At 39.2% G+C, this 12607-nt stretch overlaps 1 protein-coding gene across 8 annotated transcripts in view; it reads right to left on the bottom strand.

The window, feature by feature from the left end:
• Window positions 1-12607, bottom strand: part of LOC140731201 (disabled homolog 2-interacting protein-like) — a 597104-nt gene that overhangs the window by 10726 nt on the left and 573771 nt on the right. For 7 of the 8 annotated variants that reach the window (XM_073052659.1, XM_073052657.1, XM_073052658.1 and 4 more), the window contains 3 exons: window positions 9208-9363; window positions 6079-6281; window positions 2489-2576 (listed from right to left, as the gene is read on the bottom strand). In XM_073052659.1, coding sequence (XP_072908760.1) covers window positions 2489-2576; window positions 6079-6281; window positions 9208-9363 — 447 coding nt within the window. The remainder of the gene's footprint in view (window positions 1-2488; window positions 2577-6078; window positions 6282-9207; window positions 9364-12607) is intronic. The other variant, XM_073052661.1, reaches the window with a different exon arrangement.

Here is a 12607-nt window from a genome sequence, read left to right on the forward strand (position 1 = left end):
TTCACTGGAATAGCAGCAAAGTTTAAAATTAATTGTGCGCAGCCAATAATCCAATGAGCTGTAGGCATAAGTACCACTCAAAGAAACTCCAGGCTGTTGGCACAGGGTAACAGCGAGAGAATGCAGCATTATCGGAAGTCCATCTTTGAATAAAATATTAAACCAAGGTCCTGCTTACCACTTCAGATGGTAAAATAATTGAATGCACTGTCAGAAGAACAAGATAGCATTGTGATGATAAACCATCTCTTACTTAAGAAAGAGACACCTTGGGTGGTTATTTATTTTAATTTGTTCCCATGCATGTAGATCTAACTAGCTGCCAAATTTGCCAAGAATGTACAGTACTGTGCAAAAGTCTTAGGCACAAATATCTATAGCTTGGGTGCCTAAAACTTTTGCACAGTACTGTAATAATTTTATGTATTGAACTGTACTGCCAATGCAAAACAATCCATATTTCATGATGTATATGAGTGATGATAAACCTGATTTTGATATGGGTCTCCACTGTGGACTGAGAGTGGGAAGAGGGCAGGGAGAGGGGAGGGAACAGGAAGCACTAGAGTCACATTCTGTAATGATCAATAAACCAATTGTTTGGAATTAAATGACATTGCCTGGTGTCTCAGTGCTGGGTGTGTCTGCACCCGTGCCAAACCCCACCTCTGGCACTCTTTCTCTGCCACCTGTCCCATACCCCTCCTGTAGTGCTCCACCCGCACCATTCACAATATCCTTTGTACCCATCACATTTACAAACTCACCCTCTGCTCCACATTGACAAATGCAGTACTGCGCAGATGCCTCCTTAGAGTACACATCTTGCATAACCTCTCATGGTCCCAGGACACATCCTACACAATCAAGAATCATCCTACACAATGCTTCTCCTGTTTGAAGAGGCTGAAGGGAGCGGGACTATGTGCATCTATACTCACGTCATTCTACAGATGCACAGTATAGAGCTTCCTAACAAGCTGCATCACTGCATGGTACAGAAACTGCACTGTGGCACACAGGAAGTCAAAACTGTGCAACGCATCCCCGACACCAGCCAACCCACCACCATGGAAATATGTAGAGAGGTGCCAGGAAAAGGCCAGAAACATCATGAAGGATACCGCCCATCCTGTTCATGGACTGTTTGCCCTACTCCCGTTAGGCAGGAAGCGACATAGCAACTATGCCAGGACCACCAGACTCAAGAACAGTTACCTTCCCCAAGCAGTAAGGCTGATCAACATCTTCCCTACTGACACCCACTGCACAAACCTCTGCTACCACTGCTTTACATCTCCTGTCAGAATCATCCTACGTAGACACTCCTGTGCCTAGCGTTACTTTATGGACATACAATCTATATATACAAGCTTACCATATGTATTTACAGTATATTTATTGTGTTTTTTTAATTATTGTGTTCTTCATTTTATTTATTTAGAGGTACAGTACAGAACAGGATCTTCTGACCCTTCAAGCTGTGTTGCCCAGCAACTCACTGATTTAACCCTAGCCTAGTCACGGGACAATTTACAATGATCAATTGACCGAATATCTGGTACATCTTCGTACTGTAGGAGAAAGCCAGAGCACTGGGAGGAAACCCACATGCACATGGGACGGAACGTACAAACTTGCTGACAGTAGATGTTGGAATTGAACTCGGAACTCTTCACACCCTGAGTTACGAGGGGTGATTGATAAGTTTGTGGCCTAAGGTAGAAGGATTCAATTTTAGAAAACCTAGCACATTTATTTTTCAACATAGTCCCCTCCTACTCAATAAAAAAAAGTTTATATAAAAAAAAACATAGTCCCCTCCTACATTTACACACTTAGTCCAGCGGTCATGGAGCATACGGATCTTGGACCTCCAGGAAGTGTCCACAGCAGGGGCGATTGATAGGTTTGTGGCCTAAGGTAGAAGCAGTTGAGTTATACAGCTCTCATTACATGAACATGCAGTTCAACTCTTTGAGTGATTATGCAGAAAGTTTAAAGTTAATAATGCATCAGGGGCGATTGATATGTTTGTGGCCTAAGGTAGAAGGAGATGAGTTACTAACTTTAAACTTTCTGCATTTTCACTCAAAGAGTTGAACGGTCTGTGCATGTAACGAGAGCTGTATAACTCATCTCCTTCTACCTTAGGCCATTAACTTATCAATCACCCATCGGTGGACGCTTTCTGGCGGTCCAAGATCCTTATGCTCCACGACCGCTGGACTGAGTGTGTAAATATAGGAGGAGACTATGTTAAAAAATAAATGTACTATGTTTTCTAAAATTGACTCCTTCTACCTTAGGCCACGAACCTATCAATCACCCCTCGTATAATAGCGTTGTGCTAACTGCTACTGCATATTATTGTGTTTTTGTTTTCTGCTGCACAGTAACAATTATTTTGTTCTCCTTTACACTTGAGTACTGAAAATGACATTAAACAATCTTGAATATCCTACATTGTAGGAAGGGAGGCCCTTACCTGGGCTTCAATGATCTTCTGCTTGGAGTCTACCGCAGCTTGCATCTCTGCATGGTCTTTCTTCAGTTCATCTTCCACGGCCATTAATCTTTAAAGAGAAAACAGGAGTAACAGCACGAGCAACAGCAGGGTCAGACAGACTTAAAAGCTCAGTCGGTCCTGAGATTAAACACAAATACTGATTATTGCTGAATTCTACTATATTGTGAGTCAATCCAATTTTAAGATAGGCTAAACTTCTTTGGCATTGAGTATTGGAGAATGGCTAATGTTATCCCACTTTTTAAGAAAGGAGGGAGGGAGAAAACAGAGAACTATCAACCTGTCAGCCTGACATCGGTGGTGGGAAAGATGCTAGAGTCCATTATTAAGGATGAAATAGTGGCATATCTAGATAGCAGTGATAGGATTGGGCCGAGCCAGCATGGATTTACCAAGGGTAAATCATGCTTGACTAATCTGTTGGAGTTTTTCGAGGATGTAACCAGGAAGTTAGACGGGGGAGATCCAGTGGATGTAGTGTACCTCGATTTTCAGAAGGCATTTGATAAGGTCCCACATAGGAGATTGGTGGGTAAAATCAAAGCTCAGGGCATCGGGGGGAAGACATTGACATGGATAGAAAACTGGTTGGCAGATAGAAAGCAAAGGGTAGCGGTGAATGGGTGTTTCTCGGAATGGCAGGTGGTGACTAGTGGGGTGCCACAGGGCTTGGTATTGGGACCACAGCTGTTTACCATTTACGTTAACGATTTGGATGAAGGCATAGAAAATAACATCAGCAAATTTGCTGATGATACTAAGCTGGGTGGCAGTGTGACATGTGATGAGGATGTTAGGAGAATTCAGGGTGACTTGGATAGGCTGGGTGAGTGGGCAGATACTTGGCAGATGGCGTTTAATGTGAATAAGTGTGAGGTTATCCACTTTGGGAGTAAGAACAGGAAGGCAGATTATTATCTGAATGGTGTAGAGTTAGATAAGGGAGAAATACAAAGAGATCTAGGAGTCCTTGTTTATCAGTCACTGAAGGTGAATGAGCAAGTGCAGCAGGCAGTGAAGAAGGCTAATGGAATGTTGGCCTTTATTACAAAGCGAATTGAGTACAAGAGCAAGGAAATCCTTTTGCATTTGTACAGGGCCCTGGTGAGACCACACCTGGAGTATTGTGTACAGTTTTGGTCTCCAGGGTTAAGGAAGGACATCCTGGCTGTAGAGGAAGTGCAGCATAGATTCACGAGGTTAATTCCTGGGATGTCTGGACTGTCTTACGCAGAGAGGTTAGAGAGACTGGGCTTGTACACGCTGGAATTAAGGAGATTGAGAGGGGATCTGATTGAAACATATAAGATTATTAAGGGATTGGACAAGATAGAGGCAGAAAATATGTTCCAGATGCTGGGAGAGTCCAGTACCAGAGGGCATAGTTTGAGAATAAGGGGTAGGTCATTTAGGACAGAGTTAAGGAAAAACTTCTTCTCCCAGAGAGTTGTGGGGGTCTGGAATGCACTGCCTCGGAAGGTAGTGGAGGCCAATTCTCTGGATGCTTTCAAGAAGGAGCTAGATAGGTATCTTATGGATAGGGGAATCAAGGGATATGGGGACAAGGCAGGAACCGGGTATTGATAGTAATTGATCAGCCATGATCTCAAAATGGCGGTGCAGGCTCAAAGGGCCGAATGGTCTACTTCTGCACCTATTGTCTATTGTCATTCTATCATCTTGTAACAATCACTATGAAACAAATAATTGCTTTAATGGTAGGAGGAGGCTTTTGTTGAGAACAGGAGCACAAAAATAATTTCCCCCTTCCCCTCTGCAAATGACAGTCATGCTGGAAATTGTTTCATAGTTAGTATATTGCCTACTTGGATGTTTAACCTGTGTGAACATAGGCAATGTTGCATCTAAATCCAAACCACCTCAGTATGAATTCACAAATCCTACTTCCAATGTGGGCCACAATCAATAACAAGCACCTTCCGCATGCTAATCCAGAGCCGATGGAGTTAAAAGCTTTCCTATTAGATCAGGTAACAAACAGTTGGGATAAATGGGCCATTTTAAGGGAAGCAAACAGTAGTTACAGGAGTTCCACAGGGATCAGTACTTAGGCCTTTAATTGTTTACAATCTGCGTTAATGACGTAGATAAAGGGAGTAAGTTTATGGTAACCTATTTCACTAAAAATTGATGAGCAAATTGTGAGCAGGATGCAGAGAATACAAAGGGATTATGAACTGGTAAAGTGAATGAACAGAAATTTAGCAAGGGTGGTATAACACAGGTGCTGTTCTGCTGGAACATAATAAAGAAGCAGGATATTACTTAAAAGAAGACAAATTCAGAATACTGTTGAATAGTGGCCTGGATGTCAACATCATCAAAAACACAATCCACAGCAAACAATTATGGGGATAAATAGAATGGTCTTTGGAATTGACTTGGTTACCCTGCACTAAACATGGAGTTGGAATTTTGCACAATAGGTCTCTACCTCCATTCTTGTTATGCTCAAAGACATCTCAGTTGCATTCCAAACTCTTATTTAGAAAAATTGAATCCTTTCAAACATTACATACTCTTGCAAGAACTCTTAACGCCATTTTTGTCTGCAAGTGTGCTCCACTTCCAGTGGTCGCATCCTTTTAAATTTACAGCCCTCCTTTATGATATTAGATACAAGCTTCTGTCTCTCCTACGGTGATCTCCCATAGAACTTACCCATCCTATTTAAAACCACAGCCGCTGTGTGGTGGATACTCCTAATGAAGACCAACTAACACCCAAAAGGAAAATCTATTTTATTCTGCCCCAAATGGACTTAAAACGATTGACATAAATTGGCACCTTTGATTTACAAGTATAAATGATAAGGCTTTATAGGGCATTGGTCAGACCGCACTTGGGAGTACTGTGAGGAGATTTGGGTCCCTTATCTAAAAATGATGTGTTGGCATTGTAAAGGTGCAGGAGGAGGTGAATGAGTATGATTCTGGGTACAATGTTCCCTCTAAGGTGTGCACGCACAAAGGGCAGTCAAAGTTTAAGGGGGAGAAGGCAGGAGAATGGGGTTGAGAGGGTTAATAAATCAGTCATGATGGGGAGGCAGAGCAGACTCGATGGGTCGAATGGCTTAATTTTGCTCCTGTGCCTTATGTCAGCATGGCAGTGATTTAAATCCTTCCATCAAATCTGTGATGAAGATCAACAACAGCTACAATGGGCCTACTTTTGTTCCCTATTTATCCTTAAAAGAACAGAAAACAAAGCATTCTAGCAATCTGCCCAGCCTAAATGGTCCTCTACACTTCTAATTTCTCTAATTCAATGGGCAGTATTTAGATTCAGCTGTTTTAATTCTTTTTATTATGTCCTCTGCAGAGATCAAATATTTTATCCCAACATGAAACTAGCAAGATGTGAATCCCAAGGAAAGATGACTGTTAAAATGATGTATCAGCTTGGAGAGGTGTTTCAGTAATTGCTCTCCCATGTCAGCATTAACAACAAATTCACAATTATGCAATGTCTCCAAAGCTACATTAAAATAAAAAAAACCCAGTCCTAACAGATGGCTAGCTACATACCTGCTGATTATGCCTTTCATCTGCACATCCTTGTCTTCTTGTTGTCTACGAAGTCGTTCCTCACCCTCCTCCAGCCTAGCTTGGTACTCCAGCATCATCTTTTGTGCTTGCTCCTCTTGGTTCTTTAAATGAACCTCATATTCCTCCAGCTTCCTACTGGAAGCCCTCAGTTTATCCTGAAGTATGGCAATCTCCTGTTGATACTGATAGAAATAAAGGCAGTGGACTTAAAGAGGGTTCATTATAAAAATCCGATATACTGTACAAGACTTAAAATATCACTGGAAAACGCACATTTCCCCCATATAAAGAATAGGATCTTTAATATCCCGTAGATTTATAACATTGTGGCCCATCAGCTATACATTAATACCAGAAAAAAACGAATACAAATCTATTAATATTCCTAGACTGCATTTCATTCAGAATTTTGGGACACAATCTTTAAAGTATGGGAAAATTAATTGGGTTTAAGTAATATATTTCAATGAAAGTGTAATGCATTTTGCAGGCTTATGTTGCAAACTGTGGATTTCAAGAAGACCATGGGAATTTATTTTAAGTCAAATTGTGCACACAGCATAAAAGGACAAGTTCTCCCAGGGGCTTCAAGGGCTGCAACTTTGAGGGAAAACTGCAAAGTTGGCCACCCACCTTTTGCATAGCAGTAATTTGAGCAAGTAAATTTAAAACCATTAATCTGGAATTACTTTATAAACGTTGTTTTTCAGCAAAGTTAGACAGATTTGAGTCTTCTAAAGTACTTAATTCCTACTTGCTTTTGGGGATATCTTACCATATCAGACATGCTTAATGATCACCTAGGATCTACTTCTCATATTTGTAATGAATACAAAACACATCGTTCTCCCCTCCGGCTTAAACAGGCTGCATGCAGCCATTATGGACGCTGTTCAGATAAGAGCTGGGTAGCTGATAAAGCATTCACTTCAGCAGTCTGTCATTTAAGCATAAGGGGCTGATGCAAGCTTTTTGAAATGATTGGCATTTGAAAAAGAAAGAAGAATGTAACTCCGTGGGGAGCCACCATTACAGCTTTACAGAGAGACATCATCCTCTGTAACAGCTTACCAAAAACAAAATACAGATTTTAAAATATGCGTTCAGTTCCAAAAAGTACAATGCAAATTTCTATTAAATTCAGGCATGATCAGGATTAGTAAACATGAGTTAGTTAAAAATCTGAGTGCCAGACGTCATCTTGCAATTATGTTTCCGTGGGTAAAAGAGTCAGAAACCAATTGTTTCTGCAAGAAGCATGAGAAGAATGAGAAATGAATTGACTGTAACAGAGAAGTTGAACTATTAATTTAAAAGCACACAAACAGGAGGCATTAAGTAGCATCCCGAAGAACAGTAAAACAATATACAACCCTCATCACAATCAGTAGAGAAAGAGAAAGGCAAAATAGATTTACACAAGCAAATGGAAAACTGTAAATATGAAACACTGGGACATGTTGAAATACAGCAGGATTGAAGGAAAATGTAAGACACAAAATGGGAATATGAGAAACAGCATGCAAGAGATACAAAATCTAACAACAAAACTTCTTAAAAAACAATTGAGAATGTATTGAAGGGGAACATGAGACCATTAAAAATAGTTACAGGCAAGACTAAAATGAACAATAAAACAGCAGGCTTGTTCAGTAGTATATTTTATTGATGTATACAACAGATGACAAAACATTAAATGAAGAATCTTAGTGAATTTAGTATATTAAAAATGGTAATTTAAGGAGGAATTGGGGATTTATATAGACAATTATCCTGAAGCTAATGGCTTTCACTCAAGGTATTAAATGAAATAAGAAAATTGTACACGAGTCAGGTTATAATTTTGTTAAATTCTCTAGATTCAGGAATTGTGCCTATGGACTGGGAAATTGCAACACTTGAGGGCAGAAAGAAGCCATGTAAACTGATAGTTTAAAATGAACTGTATGTAATTATCAGAGAAAAAAATCAAGAATTTGTGAAAGGTATCTTAGATAGGGGAGTTTATTATCAATTTTCAAACATGAAGTTGATAGCAGCCATAATAGACATCATAGCACACGAGGTAAGCTTGAAAAATGGATCCGAAATTGGCATGGAAAATTCAAAACCAAATGTCAAAATAAACATCTATTTTGACTGGTGGGAAGTTACATTCATTTTTTCTCAGAAGTCCATTTTAAGATCTCATCTTTTCACTATATATGACGTGTCTGAACAAACAGAAATTGGTCCACCAGGTTTTCTGAGGAAGAGAAGACATTAAATTGTATTGATGGGAATTGGAGAGAATGGCAGAAGTTTAATGTGGGGAAATTTGAGATGTTTTATATCATGGAAAGGCAAATGAATGGAAGTATGGCTTAATGATGATCTAAAACTTAATTCAATCACGGAGCAGACTTGAAAGGTTCAGTGTCTCCTATTCTTATGAATCTCTGTGGAGATGGTCAAAATCAACTGCTTCTCAAGCTGATAGTAGCAAGAAGGTTGCCACAATGATATCAATCTCTGTGAGCCAGAAAAAGGGACACTCATATAAACAGATGTGCTGAAGGGAATTTGTTCTGTAGAATAACGGTCCATCTGTATAGGCTGACTAAATTTAAAGGAAACACGCAAAATAATTTTTTGTCTGTTTTCTAACCAATGAAAGGACCTACCTTGGCTAGTAGCAATCCATAATATCACTAATATACATTTCATATTTGAGCTACGAAAAATGGCAGCTTTCCTCATATAAATATTAAAGTATGCAATTTCATGTAACAATCTAATTCCTCAGTTGTTGGTCTCTGCAAAATTGATGAAGACCATAACACAACATCATTAAACAGAAAGGCATTTGAATCAGCTAATTTGAAGTGACTAGCTTTACTTCCAGTGCCTAGTTTCACATTTTTATTCATTAACAATATAATAATGCATTACTTTAAATGATTAAACTGCTGTGTCATTAACCCAGAACATCATTTTGCTAGCCAGAAAAATTAGAATATCTACAATTATATTTATTCCCAATATGCAAAAGGAAAAGCAGTTATGTTGTGCAAAGAGAAAAAACACCTTAGAAAGGCGTTAGAATTTCTGTCTGGCAAATATCATTACCTTCTCTATCTGGCTAAGTTCCTCTTTAGGTCTGACATCATCCCTGTGCTTAGAGCCTGGGTCCACAGTTTCATCATCTATGAACTGCATGTTCATATTCATCAGCCATGCTGCTGTGCGGTCCACTGAGGACAAGGCATTCGCAGGCGAGGGGGCCTAAAAAAGTGTGATAAAGCTCAGCTTTGCATCTGAATTTTACACAAAGAAAGTTAAAGCAATGGAAATGAAGAGATACAAGTAATGATTTTTTTTTACATCGGAGTCATCTTATGATAATGTTACAGGGAATAAATAATTCAATCCAGATCTCAAGATTTTGCTTTGCTTATTCAAACACTTGGATTCCAGTAATTTATTTTGTTAATGCACAATATTTTCATTGCAATTTGCTGGAATGGGCAATAAAGCAATACAATTATTTTAAATACTTAACTAATTTTTAAGATCCTATGCCTTTCTCTTCGTCTCCACACAAGTCATATCAATGACACTCTAACTACAATTGCTGCAAATGTGGGTTTCTCCATCCTTTCCTGGGAATATATCCTTGTGCTTAGAGAACTACAGGCACAAGTAGATACCCTAACAACTACCACGCTGATCTGCCGCACTGACTCCCAGAAATAATTAAATCAGATCATGAAAACTCACTAAAATAGAACTTATTCTTCCTGTGTGGGCAATGGTTGCAAAACAAATATGCAATGAAGAATGTATGTAAATACAAATAGAAAGAGGTGCAGAGTGAGCCAAGCAAGGAATATTTCCATGTTACTGATAAAGGGAAATGCAATAAGCCAGCACTTGACAACTGGCTTCCTTCAGCATTGAAGCACGAGCAATTAGAACAATAGATTCTTATGCCAATCAAGATGGGGTGGCCAGGACTGAGAAGGAGGTTCCCTTTTCACTTTACATTATGCTCAGCATGTCACAAAAACAGTCAGCTTTCTGTTTCAATAAAATGCATTTATCTAACGCAGTCAACTTAACAGTTTTTCTAACAGAGATAACATTTACAGAATGATATGTAGTTTCTGGATTTACACTGATGTGTAAGTGAACTGTTTTAAATTTCATTGTGGTTGCGTGATTTCTACAGCCACATAGCTTGGTCAACATCTTAATAACTGATATTGTACAATTTGTTATTAGTTGTTAAGCAAATTACGTTTGAAAAGCGATGGATTTGCCAGGACAGTGAAATACAATTTCACTAATGTTAGGGTCTGGACTGGTCTCTTGTCTGATGGGAGAAGCATCATAATTTGTTAAAACAGAGTGTCCACGATACTGTATTGAGAATAACCTCATGCCAAAATGTCAATGGGCCAAGTTCACTCTTTTCAAGATGAGTCATTCTTTTAATGTGACAATTTTGACATAAAAACATATAACCGTCTGGTAGAAGTCTCATTATTTAAATCACTGTTCGTCACAAATCAATTCTCGTTAACAACGCGAATTAGCACAAGCTGAATGAAATCATCAATGGTTTAAATTAGATGTTATGCAACAGCAGCAGCAGCAGTTTCCTCGAAAGAAAAGCGACATAGAAAGGTTTTTCAGGATAGAAAGCATAGTGACTTGTATTCATTAACCCAAGACAGATGATTGGATTTGGTTGCACACCCTCATAGAAAGCTATGAATCTTTAAGCCAAGCATTTAAATTATAAGAATACTTGTTCATTCCAGTCATTGAAATTATATACAAATGAGTTAACAATCTAAAATGAAATATTAACGTTTTCCATAGTGGAATAACAGACTGACCTAAAATTAAGATATATGCCTCACCCCTTCCCCTTCTCACACCTATCACCTGCCAGCTTGTACTTCTTCCCCTCTCCCCTTATTCTCTCTTCTTATTATGGCTTCTTCTCCCTTCTTTTCCAGTCTTGTTGGAGTGTTAGCCTGAGGCATCATCTGATATATTTCCCCCTCCATAGATGCTGCCTGATCTGCTGAGTTCCTCCAGCATTTTGTATGTGCTGCTTCAGACTTACAATTGACTTTGCTTAGGAAGAATGATGAAATAACTTACCAAATATTTAAGAAAACTTCATTAAACACTAAGAACGATGTGTCAATAAAAAGCTTGAAGACCAATATAGAACATTCACCTCTTACAAAATATTAAATGAAAATAATCTTCAGAGTACTAATTTCTAGAGCAACATACTCTGCATATATTGCAAAGTCCATGAGGTGTTGCTACCCACTGTACCAAATAAAGTGGCAACTGGGTATATATTCATGGTCTTTTGCTGCTGTAGCCCATCCACTTTAAGCTTTGACGTGTTGTGTGTTCAGAGATGCTCTGCTGCACACCACTGTTGTAATGCCTGGCTATTTGAGTTACTGTCACCTACCTGTAGCTTGAACGAGTCTGGCCATTCTCAAAGTCCGAAGTAAATTTATCAGCAAAGTACATTATTTTGGGCCAAATAGCTTAATTCTGCTCCTATATCTCATTGTCTTACATACATCATCATATGGAACCCTGAGATGCACTTTTTGCAGGCATACTCAGTAAATCCAATAACCATAATAGAATCAATGAAACCCACACCCAACAGGGTGGACAACCGGAGTGCAAGAGAACTGTGCAAATACAAATAGATAGATAGATAGATAGATAAGCAAGCAACAACTATTGAGAACATGAGATGAAGAGTCCTTGAAAGTGAGTCCATTATGTTGTGGGAAGAGTTCAGTGATGGGGCAAGTGAAGTGGAATGAAGTTAACCTCTAGATCAAGAGCCCGATGGTTGAGGGGCAATAACTATTCCTGAGCTGGTGCTGTGCTGGGATACTCCTCTCTCACTAACAACACATTTTTGCCTAGAGAACTGCTCCCACTGGATGTTTTTGTTCATCCCGCCAGTCTCTGTAAATACTAGAGAGTGCTGTGTCTGAAAATCCCAGGAGATCAGCAGATTCTGAGACACTCAAACCACCCTATCTGGCACCAACAATCATTTCATGGTCAAAGTCACTTAGATCACATTTCTTCCCTATTCTGAGGTTTGCTCTGATCAACAACTGAACCTCTTGACCATGTCTGCATGCTTTTACGCACTGAGTCGCTGCCACATGATTGCATGAATGAGGTGTACAGACGTACTCAATAAAGTGGCCACTGGGCGTATGCTACAGTAAAACTACTGAATGCGTGATTCTTAGTTGTAATATGGCAGCATTTAATGTCACAGTTTATGTAAGGAACAATCAGTTACTGAGCAATGAGCAGAACATGATTGATAAGATGCAGCTTATTCTACTGGCAGCGACATGCTGGAAAATTCCCTCTCAATAATTAGTGGAAAACAGTAGGAACTGCAAATGTAAAAGATCAGTAGAAATTGTTATACATATTGACATTAGTCAGCAGCAGG

This window comes from Hemitrygon akajei, chromosome 7 (assembly GCF_048418815.1).
Source record: "Hemitrygon akajei chromosome 7, sHemAka1.3, whole genome shotgun sequence".
Classification (NCBI taxonomy): domain Eukaryota; kingdom Metazoa; phylum Chordata; class Chondrichthyes; order Myliobatiformes; family Dasyatidae; genus Hemitrygon; species Hemitrygon akajei.